The 21897-nt window shown below is 54.1% G+C and overlaps 1 protein-coding gene across 1 annotated transcript in view; it reads left to right on the forward strand.

The window, feature by feature from the left end:
- TTC7A (tetratricopeptide repeat domain 7A) overlaps positions 1–21897 on the forward strand; it is a 112227-nt gene that overhangs the window by 83487 nt on the left and 6843 nt on the right. Inside the window, exons 16-19 of the mRNA XM_090281254.1 lie at positions 3000–3116; positions 6465–6562; positions 8154–8288; positions 15617–15819. Coding sequence (XP_090137380.1) covers positions 3000–3116; positions 6465–6562; positions 8154–8288; positions 15617–15819 — 553 coding nt within the window. The remainder of the gene's footprint in view (positions 1–2999; positions 3117–6464; positions 6563–8153; positions 8289–15616; positions 15820–21897) is intronic.

The raw sequence follows: 21897 nt of genomic DNA on the forward strand, positions 1-21897 counted from the left end.
TTCTTGGAGGAGGAAGTCTTGGAGCCTTTAAAATTCTCAGAATCCTTCCTTCAAATGACAATTTAGATTCATTCAAGTATATAAAACATGCATGCCAGGAGCTGGACTGGTGGAAGGGACTGGGCAGCCGGCTTACCCCTCATATTTCCCAACCCCCACTGCTAGCAGCCAGCGTGGCCCAGAGAGCTCTGCCAGGCTTCTCATGCTGTTGCCTGAAGAGCTGAGCCACCCATCCTGGCAGATGGGATGGAGAGGTTTGATGGGCCTGGGGGTTTGATGGTCTTAGTCAGAAGAGCAGCAGAGTTGCTCCTTCAGATGGAGCAGAATTGTTTGCTGATTCCTGTTGCAAGAGGGGAGAGACTTCAGCGGTGAGTTAGAAGCACGCTGGCAGATATGCAGATGACCAAATCCCAACGTAGGAGTCTCTCCTGGAGGGGTGTGTGTCCAGCCCCCATGGGGGCACACAGTAGAGGGTAACATCTGCCTAGGACTTGGCCAGATGTTGGAGGGAGAAGGGTAAGTCCCAGCAGGGCGACACCATGAAGCAGAGTGTGGAGGAGTCAATGAGCCTGTCCTGCAGTTCAGGGAGCTGCCGGTACCCATTTGAGCAGTGCACGGGTCCCCAAGGTCATGTGGAGGGGTGACAGGAGTGGCAAGTGGCACATAAAGACATTTGGATTGCTGTCATGGGCAGTCAGGACAGGGCTTTCTGTTGAGGGCGGTCTCATTGGCAGTGCTGAACTGTGACACCAAGGAAATCTCAGGAACTAATCTGGAGCCTCCTGGGATCTGGGACTGAAGGATCTGACCAGAGGGTGACTACTGGAGCACTTGCCCCAGCCCAGAAAGGATGTGGTTGGGTTGAGAAATTCCACTCTGGGTCACTCATGCTGTTGGAACGCCGGCAGCTGCAAGGATAGCAGCCTGTGTGGGTCGAAGTCACTGTAAGGCCAGCTCACTTCTGTTCCAGGCACGTGGTTGGGCAGGTCTGCCACGGCCCCCTCCTGGCTCTTGGGGATGCAGGGAGTAGGACTGGCAGAGAGGAGGTTGCTGAAGAGGAGGCGAGTCTGGGGAGTGCTGCAGGCCTGGTCTGTCCAGAAGCTATCCTGGAACCAGCCCAGACCAGTGGCCCTGCTCAGGGGACTCTGCTGCCCCAGGAGAGGGCAACCTTGGAATGGACTTGAGCCTAGATATTTCCTGCTCCCCCAGGCAAGGGCTTTCACTCCTCACCCACACCTGCTGCTCCAGCCACGGGTCCCCCCTCCACCCCCACACTTCTCCTCTTTTCCCCCCACTGTTAACTATATCCCGTCTCACCCACCTTTTCATCAAATACCAGCAAGACCCCTTCTCTGTTCTTTCTGGCACTGAGTCTGACCCAAAGCACTTGATTCTCTGGGGAAGTTGTTTTGTAGCACCTTAAAGGCAAAAATTGTCTTCCACTTCATATTCCCTAAAGCAGAGGCTCCTAGTACTTGTGGAGTGTCGGCCCCTTCGAGAATCTGGGAAAGGGGAGTAGGGGTAGCAGGACCAGTTCTTCCCAGCAGCTGCCCACCGGGGAGCTGTGGGGACCACAGTTTCTGCCCTGGGGACTTCATAGGTCAGCAGGGCATCCTGGGAGTCTGGGAAGGCTTCCTGCAGGAGGCGAGGTTTAAAGTCCATCACGAGGGAGGGACAGAAATGTAGAAAAGAGGCTGCATGGGGATGGGGGGATGGTACCCTGTGCACAGGGCTATAAAAGGCATGTGGCGTGTTTGAGGAAAAGTGAGGAAGAAAGATACTTGCCCAGACCCCAACTCCACTCCCTGAAAAGAAGACCAGGGCAAACTCCACCCTCTTCATTTTCTACCAACAAGTCACAGTCTAAGAAAGACAAGGTAGGAGAAGAAAGGAGCAGAGTGAGGCCATCAAAGTCCTTCATGAGCCTGGAGGTCTCAGTGCAAGACAGGAGAGCCCAGCGCCCTGAGTGTGGTAGAAGGTCAGAGGGGAAACCTCCCAAACGGACGCCTGGCCTCCCTCTCACGGCCTGCCCCTGCTGTACCCTTAGATCACAGGGATGCTCCCTGTCTAGACACATGACTCAACTTCCATGAGCGTCTGTGTGCCAGCCTCAGACAGCTGGCAGAACCACTCAGCAGCGATCAAGTGCAGGACCTGACAGTTGCATGGCTTTGCCCAACAGCATGCTGGGAATAAAAGGGCCCCACTGCTCATCACCCAGCGAGAAGCAGGAGGCTCAGTCTTGTCTGGGCCTCCATGGCTCAGCCAGTCTGCCCAGGCCACTGGTGCACATGCGTGTTGCTAGCAGTGCCTGTGGTAAAAGAGCACAGAATCCCCATACCCACTGGTACACAGCCACTGCCTTCAGCCTTGTAAGTGTCCCCAGATCTCTGCAACAACTCAAAGCCTAAGCCCTGGCACAGCTGGGTGTCCAGACCCCACCCAAGTCCTGGTGGGCCAGTTTTCTGAAGGTCTCTGCTGTGTCCTGGGCAGTGAGGGGTAGCCATCTGCCCAGAGGAACCAGCAATTTCCCTCTCTCCCCAGCCCCTCAGAGGGACACCCCCCCAACACACCATTCTTATATCAGAGGAGTTCTGATTCTCAGGTTGAAAGAGATTCTGAGTTTGCTCTCTCCTCTTGCGTGGTGACTGTGTTCCTAAATGGTGACTGAAAAGGACTTCATATAGCCTTAATCCTATTGAATATGCAAGGGGACAAGGCTATTTTAGGAAATTCAATGAAGAATCCTTTGATAAAGTCAAACATGAGTGTCTTCATGTATCCACGGTCAGGAAACAAAGTTTGTCATTTAATCGAAGAGATGCTGGTTGAGCAGCAGTTGTGGGCTGGCAGGGTGGAAAGCAGAACTCTGCCTGCCTCTCAGTGACCTCTTTCCCAGTTCCTTGCTTAGCATCTTTTCTCGACTCAAAGCTGCTTTCTGGGGTTGTCTCTTTCTACAAGGCCCCACTGGGGGCGTGCTGACTGCCCCTCTTCCACAGCCTGCTGTTCACCAAGGTGAAGCTGGAGCAGGTCCTGAAAGGCCCAGAGGAAGCCCTCGTTACCTGCAGACAAATGCTGCGACTGTGGCAGACCCTGTACAACTTCTCCCAGCTGGGGTGAGTGGCTGTTGTTATTGTCCCTTGGGCTTGCCAGATGGACAGGCAGTGGTTGCCGGGGCAACCGCCCGCTGCAGAGTGGCCACATGCCTGGTGGGTGGGGGTTGAGGAGAATGTTTGAATGAGAATGGGGTACTTACTGCTCCTGAGGCCTTTTACATCCCTGGTCTAATTTTAACCTTGTGAAAATCCTCTGTGAGGTACATAAAGAACCTATTTAGGATACTGAGCCAGGTCCTGGGCTTGCTGCTCAGTCTTTCACATTAACTGCTTATATCTTAGACATTATCAGATTTTATTCTCACCCCAGTGGGGAAACTAAGGCTCAGGGAAGTTCCATAATTTGCCAGAGCCAGTTGCCTGGTATATGATAATGCTGGGGCTTGAAACCGGGTCTCCGGGGTCTCCGCCTGTGGAGCCTGACACTTCTTTCCTGGTTCCATTTGAAAGCCGAAAGAAGAGGTGGAGGCAGAATTCTGGAAGGGCCCCTCCTTTTGTTCCCACTTACCCACTGTCTCAACACATGCCACCTCCTGCTACCGTCCCAGCCTGGTCTCTGGTTTTTCCTGAGCCAAGGCAGGGCACTCCTGTCCAGGCTGAATGTGCGAAAAGTCTTTGTTCAAACCCACTGGGATGCTTAGTTTCAACCTGAGCCCAAAGTGGAAAAGGGTGTTACGTGGGGCAGGGCACTACCTCTTCCTGGTCCCCTGGGTCTCATGTCCTCCCCACCTCCGGGACTGCTGGCTGTGTCACCTCCCTGCAGCCTCAGGGAAACCCAACTCTCGAGGATGTGTTTGCATTTTCACAGGGGCTTGGGGAGCCTAGAGGGCTTTCACAGTCCCCAGAGGCATGTCCCTAATGGTGAAATTTACAGAGGAGGTCCCAGAGTAATCCCATGGAGTAAAACCCTTGGGCAGGGTAGGATCAGCCTTCTTGCAGGCCTTTGAGCTGGGAAAATTCCAGGGCAGAGCAGGACCAGTGGGTGGAAGCTGCCAGAAGAAGGCTCTGGGTGAGGAACTTTTCAGAAAGGAGAAGCAGTGCCACCTGACTGCTGTGAGGGTGAGGGCCAGACTTGGGTGTCCCGATGCACCTCATTCTGCAGCTTACTGGCTATGGCCACTTGGGCAGGTGTACAGCCTGGGCCCCTGAAGCTGGCAGGGACTGCCTCTGAGCTAGATGGCTGTTTGCCTCCTCATTCAGGCCTTCTCAGCCCCACAGCTTTGTCTCCAGGCATATAGGGCCCAGCCTGTGCTCCCCCCTGGGCTGAAGACCAGTGGGGTGATGGGGACGATGAGGTTCACCTTGGGGTCTTTTTAAGTCACCACTCACACTCATCTGTGATCTGAGGGCCTGGCACTCCTCAGGGGATCTTTCAGGGTGGGGCAGGGCTCTCAGCCAGGCCAGCTACCTATAGACAAACAGTTGGGACCAGAGACCTGGATCCAGTACCCTCCAGGCTTTCCCAAGAATAAGAAACATTCTTGCTCAACCTGGAGCCACAGAGCAGAAACTAGGTCTTGTAAAATCTAGTTTGTGGCAGCTGAGGATCAAGGCCAGAATCCACATCCTGAAGGTCTGGCCTACCCTGTCCCACCTCCTGCAGGGCTCCCACTTGTCCACACTGCCCCTCAGGCCCTGCTCAGATACCCCCCCGTCTTGGCCCCTCCAGTCACCCTGCCTCCAGCTTCTGCTCAGCCTTCTCCATCTGGGTCTTGCCGATTGCTCAACTTCGACTGTCTCTTCTCCCCATCTGGCTGTCAGATTCTTTAGGGCAGGAGCAATGCTGTATATTGGTCTAGAACCGCGGGGCAAAAGGTCCCCGAGATGGGCTATTTCTGGAGCCCTATGGGGGAGGCCCTTCAGAGGCTGGAAGGGCAGGTGGGACAAGAAGTTATACTTATGGATCTGCTCCAAGCCAGCACATGCTTGGAGCAGATTATCTCACATGCTCCTCACAACAACCTTGTGAGACCAACATTCTCACGCTCATTTCAAGGTAAGACAACTCATCTGGAGAACTCACCTTGAAAGGCGGCTTTGCCAAGGGTCACAGAGCTAAGAAGGGGTGGCCCTGTGGTTTTAACCCAGTGTCTGGCACCACGCTCAGGTGCCTCCTGGGAAAAGGAAGAGGGTGGGAGAGGACAGGAACCAGCCCTGACACAAGAGTGTTTTTGTGCGTGATTTCCTCTAACGCCCACAAAGATGGCTGTGCATCCACAGACCCACGTGCAGGCCACTGTGAGCCTGGGTTAGGAGACAAGGATTCCCTGGGCTCTGGCATTCTTTTGGGGACTGTCATCTTGGTACTCCGCTGAAGTGGGAAAGCATCTGGCCCCAGGCTGTGCCTGCCTTCTCTCTCACCCTTTCCACCTTGCTCCTCCTCTGAGCTTCCCCAGTCAGCAAGTTCAAGGGCTGTAGGCATCCCTGGCAGTAGGCAGGGACAGCTGAGGGGCACAGCAGGCTGAGCTGGTGACTTCCCCATCCTCCACTCTAAGAAAAAAGGAATCTCCTTAGCAGTGTGGGGGCTGTGGAGACCTGGGGAATTGGGGCAGGGGAGGAGAGTGTATCCGCCATGCCAGGGGCCCCCTTTGGCTCTTCCGAGACCACCCTCGCAGCCAAGGTATGGTGCCTGAGGCAGAGTGACATCTGGGCCTTCCTTCCCTGAAGGGGCAGGCTGGGGACACTTCTGGTGGCCTTCAAGGACCAGGCTTTCCTCAGAAGCCAGTCTTCAGCAGTGCTCTGTGCCTGGCCTCAGCCAGATTTCCTGAGGGCAACCAAAGGTAGAAAGACCTCCCCGTGGCCTGGAGCAGCTTCTGGCCAGTAAGGGAGCATTTCTGGTCCTCAGGATCTGTGGTGCCAGCAGCCATGCTGACAGAGAACAGGGAAGGAAGGCCACGGTGAGTGGCAAGGGAGCCACAGGAGGCTTTTTAATAAATGAGGGAACATCAGGCTGGGTTCTATAGGACCGAGAAGAACAGCGAGAACATTCTTGGTGGCTGCAGTATTAGCAATCGTGTAGCTTTGGGAATGAAATGTGATGACATTAGGGATAGTGAGGAAACCGATGGACTCACAGGCACACAGCAGGCAGTGTGTGCACGTGTGTGGGAGTGACAGTGAGTTCCACATGTCAGTTGAGCCTCTGGGGCAAGCCAGCTTCTAGCATCCCAAGCCTGAGCCCTGACCTGTCCTTCCGCTCTGGTCATCTCTATCCTTCCTCCTGGCCCCGGTTTTGGCTGTGTTCATGGGCCTGAACTCTCAGCCCTGGAGCCTGCCTGGCAGGAGGCTCCCCTGTTCTCCCTGCCAGCCCTCCACTTCACTGGGGCCTGGCCCTCTCTTGCTTTCCAGAGGCCTGGAAAAGGAGGGCAGCCTCGGCGAGGGCCTCACGCTGAAGAAGCAGAGTGGCATGCACCTGACTCTGCCTGATGCCCACGACGCAGACTCTGGTAAGAACGTGCCCGGGGGCAACTGTCCACGCAGGCCCACAGCTCACTCTTCAGCCTGGGCAGAAATGGCGGGAGGGACATCTTCCCACTGCTCCTTGCTGGCTGCTGCCCAAGGGCCTTGTGCTAAGGAGCTGCCTCCAGTGTCTTTCAGGGCCCATTATGGCTCTGGGACGAGTTGGCTGCTAGCTGGAGTAGGCAAGGGAGGGACCCTACCTTTTGGATGGAGGTGAAGAAAGAGGGGATACTGAAGTTAAATGACAGCTGTAGGGCATAGAAACCATTTCCTCTTAGGCTATAATTTGTGGTCAAGGTCTACTATTATAACATACTTAGTAGGTCGAGTCAAGTAGGAAGGATGGAGCTGAGTTTAAATTGACAACTCTAAGCCCAGAGCTGACTTTTAACTGAGGACCTGATTAAAACGGAATACCTTCCTCAAAAACACAAGAAGAATTAGTCACAGGAAGGAAAGTGTGAAGGAGTTGTATTTAGTGGCCTTGCTCATTTTTTCCACTTCTGTGGACATGAACCAAGTTGTATGTTCATCGTGAAGCGACAGTGTTGATTTCCAGGGCCAAGACCAGCACCTGACTTGAGAGGTGCATCTGAGGAGTGTGGGTTGCATGTGGAGCTGCTGCCTCCAAGGACAGGCTGGTGAAGGAGGGCATAGTGCCCTTGCAATGAGAGGGAAGAACCATGAACAAATGATTAGGATTCCGTGTGCATTCGTCTTACGAAGTGAAATCGTCCATGGTTTGCCCTGAGGTCTCCTGAGTTTACCAGAGCCTTTATTGCCTCTGAGAGAGGGAAAGTGCTCGCATTTCACCTGCATGTGAATTGTAAATGTCAACAGCTCATGTATCCCACACAGGGACCCATGTCACCCAGAACTGCCCCACAGAGAGGTTCTCCAGGGGGATATAGGGTCTGATCTGAGCTGCTCTCCAAGGATCCCTCACAGTATAACCTCAAATGGGACAGTTTTGTGTAAGAAGCAATAATAAGCATTTCTGAAAAGAAAGTAAAAATAGCAAAAGGAAGAAAAGAAAAACCACCCATAATTTCACCACCCAGTTCTTAATACATGGTCCTTCAGACTTTTACTATGCCCATATTTCTTTCTTATAAGAAAATTGTCATACTTTTTTTTTTTTCAGCCTGCTTTTTTTACCTAACTGTAGAATCTGGACATCTTTCTGCATCGATCCCATATTTGTGCATTGTTATTTGAATGAATGCGTAGTCTTGTATGATTATACGCTCACTTGTTTTTAATCAGTCCCCGTTGTTGGACATTCGGTCATTTTGGTCAATGTCACAGTAACAGCCATCTTCGCTGATGTTTATGATTGTGTTCCTCAGTGATAGACTCCTAAAAGTGGGCTCACTGCCTGGTTGCCCCTTTGAAGCTCCTCTTCCCAGCCAAGCGTGAGGGGACCAGGTGGGCCCTTCCTGGTGGCTCAGTGAGCTGTTTGGCGGCCACCCTGCCCTGACTCAGTGTGCTGTGGGGCTCTGCAGTCCCTGCTCCTGAGGCCTAGAGTGTGTGGCACCCAGACTCTGCCGCTCAGCCCCATCCCCTCTTGCTCTGCAGGCTCTCAGCGGGCATCATCCATCGCAGCCTCCCGGCTAGAAGAGGCCATGTCAGAGCTGACCATGCCCAGCTCTGTTTTGAAGCAGGGCCCCATGCAGCTGTGGACCACGCTGGAACAGATCTGGCTCCAGGCTGGTGAGTGGCTCTGGCCCCAGTGACACCCACCAACTTACCAGCAGGCCTCCAGGCTCTCAGAGCTGTGTCCTGGCCTAGAGAAGAGAGTAGGGGGTCGTAGAGATCCCTGATAAGGCTCACATGGGCTTCGTTCCTGGCAGTCAGGAACCTGGACCTCTAGTTCTAGCTGTGTCTTCTTTGCTTGGCCCAGGAAAAGGCACTTAATCTGCCTGGTAATAGGTTTCACTCCGCCAAATGGGGACCATGCCTGCCTGCCTGCCTGCTCAGGAGGGACTCTGTGGCAGCAAAGACAAATGTGAGAGGATGTGAGGAAAGGCCACACAGAGGAATAGTCTTAGTCTCAACAACAGGCCCCATCCCTTCATCTTGCCCACCTTCTCTGGAGTAAAATTAGTTGGGACCCAAGCCCCAAGAGCTCATGGAATAGCTAGAGAAGAGGTGAGGTACGGCAGCCCCCAGGAAAGGGAGATCTGGTGGTAGAGCCCACTGAAGTCAGAGGGCTGGGGACACTAGGGTTGCCCCTTAGGAGACAGTCCCTCTTGATAGCTAATCAGCACCATTGCCACTGTGGAGTTTGAGGGTCAGTTAGTGTTGGGGACAAAGGTGGCTTCAGAGTCGCAGAGAGCTGGGTTCTAATGCCAGCTCTGTTTTGCCGGTCCTGATCTAAAATGAGCTAATGTGGGTACAGCAGTTAGCACCATGGGGTACACATAGTAGGTGCTCAGTGAATGCTGTTTGACTTCTGTCCTGTGCACCTTAGTCGTGGTGGACATAGAGGCAGCATGGCACCACCAGCAGTGACTGTCCCTGATCCTTGACTAAGGAACGCCAAGAAGTGACTCACTGGAGTGATTGAAAATTTAATCACGGGGTGGTGCAAGAGGTGGATTAGAGTGAAAAGAGAGAGTTGAGGCTGGAGATGTGTCTGAGATAAAAATGGCAGCAGCTGCAGAACAGAGAAAAAGGTAGTAGAGTAAGTGGAATCCTAAAAATGCACCAGGCCAACATGGCTCCCTGTTTGCAATCTGTCCCAGGGAAGCTCCTCAGCTTTCTTCCCATTACCTTCCTATCTGCCCTGCTTTCAGCCAAGGAGGCAGAACTGCTAGCTCCCAAGGGAAGATGGAAAAGAGACCCAAAGTAGATCAGCAGTTCCTGGGACATGTGGGTTTTGCAAGCTGGAGTTAGAATGTGCTTAACTAGAACCTAAGGCTTCCTGCTGCATGGAGTTCACATATGGACACATTAGTATGCAGTACGCCCCCACTCTCCCCACCGCAGGTTCTGAATCTGGAAAAACAAAATTGGACCAGGACTCACAGAAAGGCTAGTCAGGGAAGCATTTTAATGATGCAAATATTGCCCCAGTTACTATATCAGGGTCCCTCAGGATGCTAGGAATGTGTCAGGGCTGTACTCCACGGTCAACTTCTTGCATTTTAAGTAGGAAAAAGGATGTTGAAAAATTCAGAGGAATAATGGACGAGGCCTCCTCTTAGGCAAATATTTTCTTCTAAGATATAGAGCCATAACGGCTCTAGAAGGTATACTGGGGGCTTCATTAACTTCAAGGAATGGAGGAACACAGTGACCCCTTTCCAGAGTTGTATGTTGCCTACTCTGGGGCTCCCAAGGCCTTTTGTTTTAATGATGTTTCTTGTTTACAATCATCAGCAAATGAAAATGTTTTTGCATCTTACCAGCCTGCTTGCATTTTGCAGATATGCTACTTTATGTTAGAGGGTGCTGGTGTGTTCCAGTAACTCCAAGGAAGGTTAAAATCGTTACTGAAGCCTGTAATTAGATGTGGCAATATTGGTATAAACTCATGCCCTTCAATAATTCTCATGTTAGCCTTTATTTTCTGGACATTGTCCTAGACATTCAGCCTACAGAGAACTCTGGGAACAAAATCTGAGTACTCTGAGCGTGGCGCCAGGTAAGGGTTGGGCAGTATGGCATTAGAAGACAGGTTTAAAAGCAATGGCTTCTACAAAGTAGATGCTTCACTCTCTCACGTAACAATTTAGAGATGGCAGCCTCATCTGGGATGACATCTCTGCTGTCCTGGTCTGGGGACCCAGGTCCCTTCCATTTTGCTGGCTCTGCTCTCCCTTCATCACTCTTATCCCTGTGATCCAACATGGCTCTCCACCACATTCACACATTCCAAGGCATAATGAGGAAGGGTGGGACACCCCCTCCCTTAAGGACAGAGCCTGGAGTTTACACACATCGCTTCCCCTTACAACCCACCGGTCAGAACTTAGTCACATGACCACACACCTAGCTACAAAGGACTATAGGAAATGTCATTATTCTGGGTGTCCATATGCCCCATTAAAAATCAGGGGATCTATCATTATAGAAGAAGAGGGAAGCAGACTGGTGGGCAGCTGCCACAACCAGAAAGGGAAATGAGAACATGTCCTGGGTCTTCCATCTGAGCATGGAAGGATTCTGAGCCATCTGCACTCCACGAGCCCCCTCCCTCCCCCGGCCACCGTCAGCCCCAGCAAGCATGTGCTGAAGACCTGTTGAATGAAGGGCTGCCAGGAGCAGGTCACCAAGGCAAGAACTTCTCCCTAACTACTGCCCTTCCCCACACCTGACCCAGGCTGAGTATTGACATCAGCACCCTCACTCACCCACTTAATGATTCCAGCAGCTGCAGCAATTTTTTAGGAATGGAAAGGTATCCCCCTTTATCATTTTGGAATGAGCTAATCCCCCTGGTTTGGTGCAAGATAAACTGCATCCCAGTCTGTTCTGGCAGTAAGTTCCATCATTAACCCCTCCCTTAGGTTGGGAAATGTTGAGTGCTTCCTCTCCCAACTCCCTTCCTCCTCCCCTCCCCTATTCAAGTGTCCTTCCTGTTCCAGTCTGACTTGAGAAGCTTCACTGAGGATTTCCACTTGGGAAGTGAACTTCAGGAACGTTGCCTCTTTGGCAGCAGGTGTGTGTGAGAATGGGCGAGGCACAGGGCTCCACATGTGCTCCAGGATCCTGAGAGGCCACAGGTGCTTCCAGGACAGCAAGATGGCCCACCTCCCTCTCTCACTGTTGCTCACGTCTCGGGAACTGAGAGTGTGCTAGAGAGAGGCGGATGGATGGAGGGAGAGGTCCCTTGCCTGGAATTCCAGGACTCACAGGTGACCAAGGAAGTTGGCCCAAGTCTTAGCTCCCAAATGACAAGTTCACACTGCTTGAGCGCTGGTGCCCTAGCTCTGTGGCTCTGCACGTGGGTGCTACCCCAGCTGTGAACTGGGCAGCCTGGAGAACTGAAGTGGGGCAGTGCAGGCTGTGTCTTAAGGTCATATCTGTTATAAAATTATAGTCAAGGAAAACACTGTCTTACCCTTTGTCCTGCGTTGCCTCGTTCCTCCACATTCCTCTCCTTATCTTCACTCTCTTCTCTTTTCCCAGCTCCCCACCCCCACGCCCCATCTGTCTCTTGCCTTCTGTGCCTCCTTTCCAAGTCCTCTCTTCCCTCACTCCATTTTTTTTCTTCTTCCCTCCTCTTGGCCTGTCATTCACTCCTTGCAGGGTCCTGAGTTAGTGAGAAGAGGCTCTCAGGACAGGAAGTCAAGACCCCAGGCCCACGCCATCTTGATTCCCTTGTGGCTGACGCAAACCATGTCCCTCTCAGGGCCCTAGGGGTGGAGGGTCTCAGACCAACCCCCAAGTCCCTTTAGATCTGTTATTCTCGGGGCCTTCTCCCTTCCGCCCCCTAGTCTTCGCATTCCTTCCTTCCTCGTCCGACCCCGCCCCTCCTCCTCTACTCTGGGTGTCAGTGTGTCCTGAGGGTCTGCTCCATGGGAGGATGCTTATTGCTAATAGAGGCCGTTTTGATGAGTCCCTGGAACTCAAGGCTAGCTAAGGGACTCCTTTTAGGGTCCAATGTTTACTTCTCTCCTGCCTTGGCCTGGGGAGGGAAGCCCTTTTAGCCGGTGGAGGGTCCTATCTCACCTGGGAGAGCCCCTTAAAGGCCTTAGGTATGGCCCTGGGCCCTCCCTCCCCCAACTGCTCAGCTCCTGACCTGCCCAAGGGTGAGGCCCTCCCTGCAAAGAGGGTGTGCACATAGCGCATGAAGAATGAGTCTGTCCCCTAACCTTAGGTGGTGAGGCCTCAGCATTGCCAAGAATGGCAGGAAGACTGGAACCAGCTCTGGATGCAGGGCTAGAGCAGGATGCCTCAGAAAAAATAATAAAAGGACTGTTGCAAAGCTCCAGGGAACAGATGTTTTCCATTTGGAGTCTGCTGAGAGAAAGCGAGGAGGGGGTGGGTGGAAAGAGATGGAGGGAGGAGGAAGAAAAGCTGAGGCAGGCAAGACAGGAGGTCTGGAGTAGGCTGGGAGGAGGATGTGAGAAGTGAGAAACTCAGAGTGGGGAGAGAGAATAAAGGAACTGAAAGAGGATCAGAGAGGACCCTCTGACACGGAGGGGACAGCAAGGCCCCTGTTGCCTGGGGTGATGCCCACAACTAGGAGAATTCAGGGAAAGCTCAGTGTAACACCGGCCAGGGGAAGCCAGGAGGGTTGTGGCTCCTTGGGACCCTGGCAGCCAGGGCCTGGTGGTAGAGGACCGGGGCAGCGGGCAGGCACTGTGTCATGTGGTTATCTATTTGGTAAAACAACTGCCCGGGGATGTTGAGGCTAGGGCGAAGGGGTACACTGCAGCCCCCAGACCTGTGAGCCTGTCTGCAGGTCAGAGGCCCCACCCTGGAGGCTGGGCCTGCCAGGAGCTGTCTGCAAAGCCGGGCCAGCAGCCCTCGGGAGACCTCACTTCCCTGACTCTGCTCTGTGTCATCCGGTTTCCTGCCTAACTGGTAATGAAGTCCATGGGAGCAAAGCAGCCCTACCTATTTTTCAGGGCAGGTTTTCTGGTGTATGGCCAGCCTGACAAGGCCCTGGGCCCGGAAGAAGGAGGGAGGCGGGGATTCTGTCATTGAAATCAGTTGATGCCAAGGCACTTTGAAGAATCCCCAAGGGAGGGACCAGGGGCAGCCCCAGGACATAAAACTCAGGACACAGGGCAAGTCATAAACAGCTTAGTGAATGGAGTCAAGACCAGGTGGGCAAGTGGACCAGGCCCGGGATGGGGGCTGCTGGAACAAGGTCTGGGGCAGTGGAGAGCCTGGCCTTGGAGCTGAGCTGATGGAGAAAGCCACCATGGCGGCTGATGCATGAGGGCCTCCCCACCCCCAACACTCACACCACATACTTCCTTTTACTTCTCCCCTCTTCTTTGTGACCCTGGTCTGGGGACTTCTGCCAAAATGAAGCCTAGCGCTCCAGGTTAGCACAGTGTCTTTTCTCTCTGCAAGTCCAAGTGCCCCTATGCCTTTAGGCCTTAACTCAAATGCCGCCTCCCCCAGGAAGACTTCCCTGACCACACCTGCACAGCTGACCTGACCCCTTTGGAGTGCCCAGAGCACTCAGAGTTGGCACTTGTCTCTCCACTGCACTGGGTCACTCCAGTGTTTTGGTGGCTTCACTCTTTGTCCTTGTGGGATGGCCAGGCATGTTGTCAGTGCTCACTAGTTGCACACTGGACACTTGGTTGTGAAGGCATCCTGCTCAGAGCACCAGGCAGTACCCTGGAAGGGAACACAACAGCAGGGCAAAGGAGAGCAGACACTGGGAGAGCCAAACCCCTGACCACCAGACCAGCCCTCCCTGCAAGGCCCCAGGTTCAAAGCCTGCCCTTCCTGGCCCCACCTCCCTGTGCTCTCTGTCTTGGGAATCTGCAGTTCAGGCTGGCTTAGGGCACAAGAGCTGGCATTTGTCTTTCTTGCCTTATCAGGTGGCTCCTCTGTGTTTAATTAATTCTCTGATTCTCCCAAATTCTCATCTCCACTAGTGAGAAAAAGTACCCTAGCTCAAAAAGCCCTCTGTAGTATTTTAGGATGTGGCAAGCTATTTGATTACACAATGAGCCTTAGGCAACATTCACGCTGAGCACTCCAAGTTCCCCGTGCTACAGTCAGAGCCTTCCTTAGGCCTCCTTCCTGCTTCTTGTCGGAACAGGAAGATGGGTTGCCTGAGCCTGGGTTTTCTGCCTTGTTCTGGGAGCTTCCTTTGGGATATCTCTTATCCAGCCCAGCCCAGGTCTAATCTGAACTCACGTAACCTCAGCTCTCAGTCTTTGCTAGGAACAGCTCTTGGCAAAGCCACAAGCCAGGCTCTGCTTGCCCTTCTGTGCTCCCATCTGTGCGTAGCATCAGCCCCAGGAGGGGCCGCTGAGCCTGGGCTGCTGTAAGAGGAGGGCTGAGTGGGCCGCAAGGCCAAGCTGCAACCCCAGAGAGCTGTGTTGCTAAAAGCACCTGCTGTGGGTGTGTGCATGCGCAGGAGGGTTTGAAATGTGCATTTATGTGGGCTGGCCCGGGATTGGAGAAACTGCCCCATTTTCCACTGATCAGGGGGAGAAGGCAAACCGGCTGTGGGGCAGATTGTATGTGTGTGCCCTCTGTTCCTCTCGCTGCTACAGAAAGCCCTTTGGAGGGAGGCCGGGAACTGCAGGGGGCCCTGCCTTGCCCCTTCCCTCTGAGGCATGGGGGTGAGGGCCTCCCTCTCTCAGCCTGGTGTGTTAGCGTGGGGCTCCTGAGAGCACCTGCCTCCCTCCCAGACTCGTGAGGATTAAATGAGAGAAGATGCTTCACACAGTTGGGCCTTGGCCCACAGTCGGCTCTCAGTGCAGGCTGTTTGGTAGCTGTTACTCACACTCCTTGGTGGGGCCAGCTCTGCCCCTTCACAGGTGCTCCCTGGGCGTCTCTGCCCCTCCCCCACCCACCTCCCTCTTGGCAGGACCACTGGGCTCTCCCTCAGGTTCTGGGTACACTGTTAGTGTACCTCCTCAGAGACCGAGAGCTGGAGGAGAGCCGACACATCTGCCTCCCTCGCCCTCCCCCAGGCACATGATGATAAGCAAGTGACAGGCAGGGCACTGGAAAAAGTCACGGTCACCTGAGCAAACGCTGAGGAGATACCCCTTGTGCACCCACTATAGGGCTCTGACGTTGGATAGCCCGATGCAAACCTAACTTGTCTTTCTGTGGCCTCGGGCAACTTCCCCACCCTCTCTGTGGGCTATAGAAGTGCTTGCTCTTCTTGTGAGCATTGGCTGAGACTGTCTGTGTGGAGCACGTAGCGCAGAGTGAGTGCTCAGAAACCATCACCCGGTGTTACCCCCGCACCCCTGCATGAGCCTGTCCTGTGCTGTGACTCGTCCCAGCATGGTTTCCATCCCCTGAGACCGGTTCCCAGGGAGGGGGCTGCTGCCTCTGACTTTTCCACCACTCTCACCTCCCACACTGTCCTTCTGGTTTCACAGCTGAGCTGTTCATGGAGCAGCAGCACCTTAAGGAAGCAGGTTTCTGCATCCAGGAGGCAGCGAGCCTCTTCCCCACCTCACACTCGGTGCTCTACATGCGGGGCCGGCTGGCCGAGACGAAGGGCAGCTTGGAAGAGGCCAAGCAGCTGTACAAGGAGGCGCTCACGGTGAACCCCGATGGCGTGCGCATCATGCACAGCCTGGTGAGTCAGCCTCGCGCCCCGCCACGGTCCCCTGTGTCTGGGGGGAGGTGGCTTCCTCCCTGCTCTGTTGGGAAAGGCCCCGCCCCTCCCTGCGGAGGCAGGCCGTTCCCCTCAGTCAGAGTCTACCTGAGTGAATGAGAGAGTCTGGATCAGTCAGTGTTCCTTGCAACTTATTGCTCTAAGTTTCTGGATGGCAATCTAGCTCCAGGGGGCTTTCACTTACTCATTAGACCCTCACCCTGGAGACTCTGGACACCAAATTGTTCTTCTCTGTGGGGGTCCTCAGGCCCTCCCTGATCATCGGGCTGCCTTCCCAGTGTCAGAGTGTCAGAGGAGCTCCCGGGAGGGATGCAAGGGGAAGCCCCAGGGTAGGCTGTCATTCCAGGTCTGACTCAAGCACACACTGAAAGTCTTAGGACATGGAGCTCAGGACTTGGGTGCCGGAGGTTCAGTGGCCTTCCTAGAGCAAGGTTCAGAGACCAGGAGCAGAGTGCTTGTGCCCTTGTCCAGGCCTGGACATTCTCTTTCTGGGTGATCCTGGGCAGATCAGCCACCTTCTCTGCACCTCGTTTTTACTTATCTGTGTAATGGGGATTCTCCATCAGGCAGTACAGGAGACCCTCAGTACAACTTCTTCCCCCCACCCCCACCTTAGCTGCTTTCAGAGAGCAGGTGTCAGGATAGATGCCAGGCTCTGAATGTGTGCAGGCCTGCACATGCGCAGTGATTTTTGAAGTATAGTTTAGGAGTCCGCGGTTAGTGATCCAGTCTTCCCTGGTCAGGGTCCGGGTTCCACTTCACGTCCCCTTTGAGAACAGCCATGAGAGGATCACTAAGATCACATCACTAACCCAGAAGGATCAGGAGAATGACTCCAGATGGCCGCAGGCTCACTTCTGCCCAAAGGGGTCTGATTGTTCATGAGTAGAAGCTACAGGGATGTAGATTTCAGGAAAATGGTATGATAACTCGTAGAAACGTCCAAGCACAAACTCAGGTATCATCTGGTGAGGATGTTGCCAAGAGAATAGAAATATCACATAGGAGTATGAACTGGACTGGGTCATTTTTATAATAAGGTCCTTTCCAACCCTGAGAGTCCTTGAAAACAGATTAGAACAGAGATTCCCAGCTCAGCTATTGTTCCCGCTGCCTGATTATTTCCAGCCCAGGCCCATGTGAAGGTTCCATGCCAGCTGAAGAAAGCCTGCGCAGTGACATCACACCCTGGCCCCTGTTACCCTCCACGTGGCTCCATGTTGCCTTCCAGTCTGCTCAGCAAATGTTTGTTTTTTGCAAAGCACATCCTTCCTCCTGCAATTCAGACATTAGCTCCTCTGATAAATGCCTCCCCGGAGGTCACATCCAGAAACTTGATTAGGGCAGTGGGAGGGAGGATGTGGGCTATGTCATTAGGCCGGCCGCCAGGCAGAGATGTCTGCCTTTCACCGCACTCACGGATATGAGGCTGCCGTTGAGTTCCTAAAACCCAATGAAATCCAATAACAAGTACAATTTTGAAGTAACAGCGTACCATTTTTCATTTATGCTTATTACTGTTTGTAGCTATTTCCCTGAAATTGAAGCAGTTTCCAAGGGGGAGTTTCCATGGTAACTGCAGAGCTGTCCAGAGTGGCTCCCTGCAGATGTTTCTGAGACGGTCCCTTTTCTCTTCCCGGGGTGCCTTACCGGTGTGATGAACTTGGAGCGAGTCGGAGGCAGACCAGCCCATTGTTAGTTAGAAGCAACCAGAGGGGCCATCGGCTCCAGCGTGGGCAGCCCATCCCCTTTCCACACACTTTGTTCCTGCCAGCATCCTACACATGCATACAGAATAGCAAATTTCAAGCCCGGGGAAGATTTACTAAGTACTCTTTTCCCAGAGACACATGAACACTTTGGCATGTTGATCTCCAGCGTTCCATCTAAGTATCATCCCTGTACTGACCTCAGACTCAGGGCCTCTATGGCCTAACCCTGGCTCTGGCCCTAACTCACTTGGGTGACTGAGGAAAAGACACACTTAACTTCAACCCTCCCGATGTCTTCCTTTGTAAATAGATAATAATCTTCATCATTCCTAGACCTATGTTCTCATCACATGAGGTAATGCATGTGACGGTGCTTCTAAAAGTCTGCAGTGCCCTGTCTGAGAAGGCAAAGCACAGCAGAGACGCCACCACTTTCTAGTCCCTCACCCAGAACAGACATCACTAATCAATCACAGCCCTTTCCCCCACTGAGCATAGATAGGACATTGGGATCTTTTATCACCACAGCACAACATGAAGGGATCCACTGTTCACTGGCTAAGTTAGCTTGACATTTATGTAAGGGAGTCACTGTAGAAACAGTCAGTAGAGAACAGTGAGTTATCAGTTGTGAACTCCAGGTTTGGGTGCATCCCTGGAGAATTCTCCAGAGAAAGGAACATGGGGGGGAACTGGTGTCCCCCGCTGTGCAGTCATCGATAAGGCAGGTTCCCAGGGAGGACATCCTGGCCTTACTGTGCCACTGTGGCTTTGTGAGGACACTGCCCTCTGCTAGGCACTAGGGTCCCCTGGGAGCACAGCCACCCGTAGCCTGGGCTGGAGGAGCTCTAGGTCCCCTGTGAGCCCTCTGAGATCATGGTTAGGTCCCTCTCCCTGAGGTCTGGAAAGAGGAGGGTGAGGATAGACTCAGTGAGCCGTGGAGGGGCCGCATTTGGCCCTGCAGTCCTAAGGCAGGCTCATCAGGCACCAGGAGACCGGCCTCTAGGCCTCTCCCTGTGGCGTGTATGGGGGACAGGCTAGTTGGGGACAGGCTAGAGAAAGCCTCTGGGAATGCAAGGCTGTTGCTTTCAGGAGCCAGGGTTCAGGCATTTCTAAGAATATGACCTTTGGCCAGAAGCAGTTTCTCTCCTCTGCCCATCCTGCTGCCCTGGATGTGACAAGAGACCTCCCCATGGTTCTGGCTCCACTCTGGGCTCAGCTTAGGTTTTTCCACCCAGATCAGGCAGGAATGAGACACCTCCCTGGCAGTGCTCTGCCAGGGAAGAGTCCCTGCTGTGCGCACAGCAGTGTCCCAGAGGAGCCTGTGTCCTCGAGCCCTGGTCCTGCAGCTGCCACATCTGCCAGACTCAAGGAGAGAGCCAAAGTACAGAAAGAGAAAGGCGTGCTCTCTGCAGGTGGAAATTCCCAGTGACTTCACAGCAGCAGGCCCTGGCAGTCTCTGCCCGCTCAGTCCCAGCCTCCCTGCCAGGTAGCCGGAAACCTCACTCACTCAGCCTGGCTGTTCAGAAGTTAATTTACTGGCAGAAGGATCTAGTTAAGAAGGAGAAGTCGGAACTTTACCTGCCTGCCCCTGGGGAAACATGAGAAATAAAGCAGGGTCCATCCCAAGGTCAGCAGAGGAGTTGGCCCCTGGCTGGCCCTGCTTTTCAGAGAGGGCTCCACGGTCTCAGCCAGATAAGATCCTCGGGCAGCCTGCACCAGTCTCTCTGAGCCTGTCTCTGCCCTGCTCCTCCCAGGAGCCCCTCTGCACCCCAAGGGAGCAGGGATGCCTAGGGACAGCAAGAAGCCCAGCTGCGGCTGATGGACTGGCCAGGTCACTCAGAGCCCTCCCAGGAGGAGGTTCTGTGGAGGACACCTGACCTTAATGGTAGGAGGGCCACTAGTCCTGGACACAGACCAGCTCGCACTCCCTGCCCTGCGATTGGCTAAGCCAGGAGGCTGGATGCTTTGATGCATCCTGTGTTACCACAGAGAAAGCCTCAGCCATGAATGGGCAGGTGTGGGTGCTTTCCCACCACCTGCGTTTGTGGAGGGTAGGGTGCTTTCCTGCTCCTCACTGGCCCCTGTCCCTGGTCATGCTTTCTTCTCGGGACAGAGCTCCAGGTTCCTGCTGCCCCATCTCCCCAGAACCCTTTTCTCCTCGGTTACCCCAACAGCAGGGAGAGACTGCCCTGAATGAGCTTTAGCTCCTGTGATATAACTCCCGGAAGTGTAACTTCTGAAGCAATCCTAGCCACATGGCCTGGCTTCTTCTCTCTCCAGTTGCCCCCACAAATGCGGAAGACAGTGTTTCTGTCATCCACTACCCTCTGATGAGAGCGCGACCATGAATTATTCCCCTGCATTTGTTCCCTCTTGCCCCCAGCATGAGGCCAATGTCTTGTTCTGCAAGTGGGCTGCAGGATCAAGGACATGGCCATCCCCAGGTGGCCTCGGAGCCCCTTGCCCCTCCTCTCCCCAACTGGAGGGTGCTACGGCATATCCCAAGTCCCCAGGACTCCTCACTACATCTCTGGCCACCCCTAAGGTGTGGTCTGAGTCAGGGGCGACCACGGTTCTGCCTTACCTAGCCCAGAGGTTCTGGGTTGGGCCTTTGCAGGTGCTCCCGGATCCAAAGAGGTGAACTGTGGCCGCAAAGAGCTTCCCATTACCCTTCCCTGGCTGGCCCCATCCCCCGTCCTGGAAGGCAGGATCATACAGTAGAGGGGACACACCTAAGACAGACAACCAACCCTGCCAGCCCTCAAGTTACAGGGGCACAGAGATTACTTCCCTTCTCTGGCTCAGGTTTCTATCAAATGAGGAAAATAATTCAGGCCCTTGTGAGCTCAAGGGATCGTTTTAGGGCTCAGATGAGTTGAGACCTGTGAACATTAGGCATTTTTGTCACCATTTGCATGGAAGACTTGGTGACAGGTAGCCTGAGCCCACCTTTGACCAGGCAGCTCTGGGGTGAAGGTCATTGGCCCGGATTTCCTTGTGCTGCTGCGTGGCCCATGGCACCAGTGTGTGCTATAAAGGCAGGGAGGGGCTGCTGGGCAGGGACCAGGGTCCTCAGAGCTGCCTTTCGGCTTGCCTCTGGGACTGGTTGGCTGGGACAGTCTTTAAGCCCAAGCATCAGAGCCGACTTGTGTCTGGAGGTTGGAGCACAGCCTTCACATCTGACTGACCTGGACTTGAGCCCCAGTTTCACTCTACTTGCTGTTTAACTTTGGCCAAGGTCCTCCACCTCAGAACCTCAGTGTCCTCGTCTGTAAAATGGGAACCATGGCGCCAAGCGTGTAGGGCTCCTGTTAGAACTGGGTTGAATAAGTCCCTGTAAGTTACCCTTTTCATTTAAAGGTGTGGCTCCCAAGCCAGGTTCAGATGCTCTTGGTTTGCATAGAGAGGCAGAAGCCCAGAGCCAAGCCGCAGAGATTCATTGTACCATAGCTGCTCAGCCCTCAGTGAGCCCACCAGGTGACTCTGGCCAGGCACAGACAGGTAGGACATCGTCCCCAACTGCCCTGTGGCTGGGGCAAGAGCATACACATACAAGGCCCGGCTGACCTTAGCTGAGAGTGAGGGCAGCCTGCTCCACAGGCGCGGGTGTGAGCTAAGAGACATGGGAAATCTGAGACCTAGTCTTGCGGCCTTGTGTGTTGGGTGAGCTGCATCAGCTGAAGGGGCACGCCGGGGCCCTGTGGCCAACAGAGAAGAGGGGCAGGGGAGGCCGGGCTCTGGGGAGGTCCTGCTCTCTGGTCCATTGTCCTGCCAGGCCGGTCCAGCCTCGGCAGCTTCCTGACTCGAAGGAGTAAAGGCATCCTGAGCAGCTGAGAAGTGAAACTTGGGGCTCCGGGGGCCCCATCTGCCCTAGGCCTCCCTCCTTGTCAGCTTCCTGGGCTGTGGCAGGCGGCTTAGAAGGGCCAGCAGCCCGAGGGAAAGGGAGATCCGCAAAGTCTTGTGCCCTGCTGTGTGTGGGGGGAGAACCTGAGTTCTTGCACATGCAGCCCCTCACCAGTGGACAGTCTACCCCACAAGCTCCAGCAAGTGGGGAATGTTGCTTCTTTTCGACAGAAGAGTTTCAACAGGAAGGCCTTGTTGGTCACTCGGCCTCCTGGTATGGTGGTTTTATTTTGTGTTCTGTATCCCTCATCCCTCCCCAGTGATGCCTGAGGTCTGTAGTCCCTGATGGGCAAGTGGAGGAGGAGGGAAAGGAGAGAGTTCTGGGAGCTCGCTGTGTGGGGAGGTGGGCCTGCACCAGCATGTTCCCCCACCAAGGCCTCGCTAGTGTTTGGAGACCCCGCCCCCCTTGCCTTGGCCCTGG

Source organism: Furipterus horrens, unplaced genomic scaffold (assembly GCF_987537825.1).
Source record: "Furipterus horrens unplaced genomic scaffold, mFurHor1.1.pri manual_scaffold_6, whole genome shotgun sequence".
NCBI lineage: Eukaryota > Metazoa > Chordata > Mammalia > Chiroptera > Furipteridae > Furipterus > Furipterus horrens.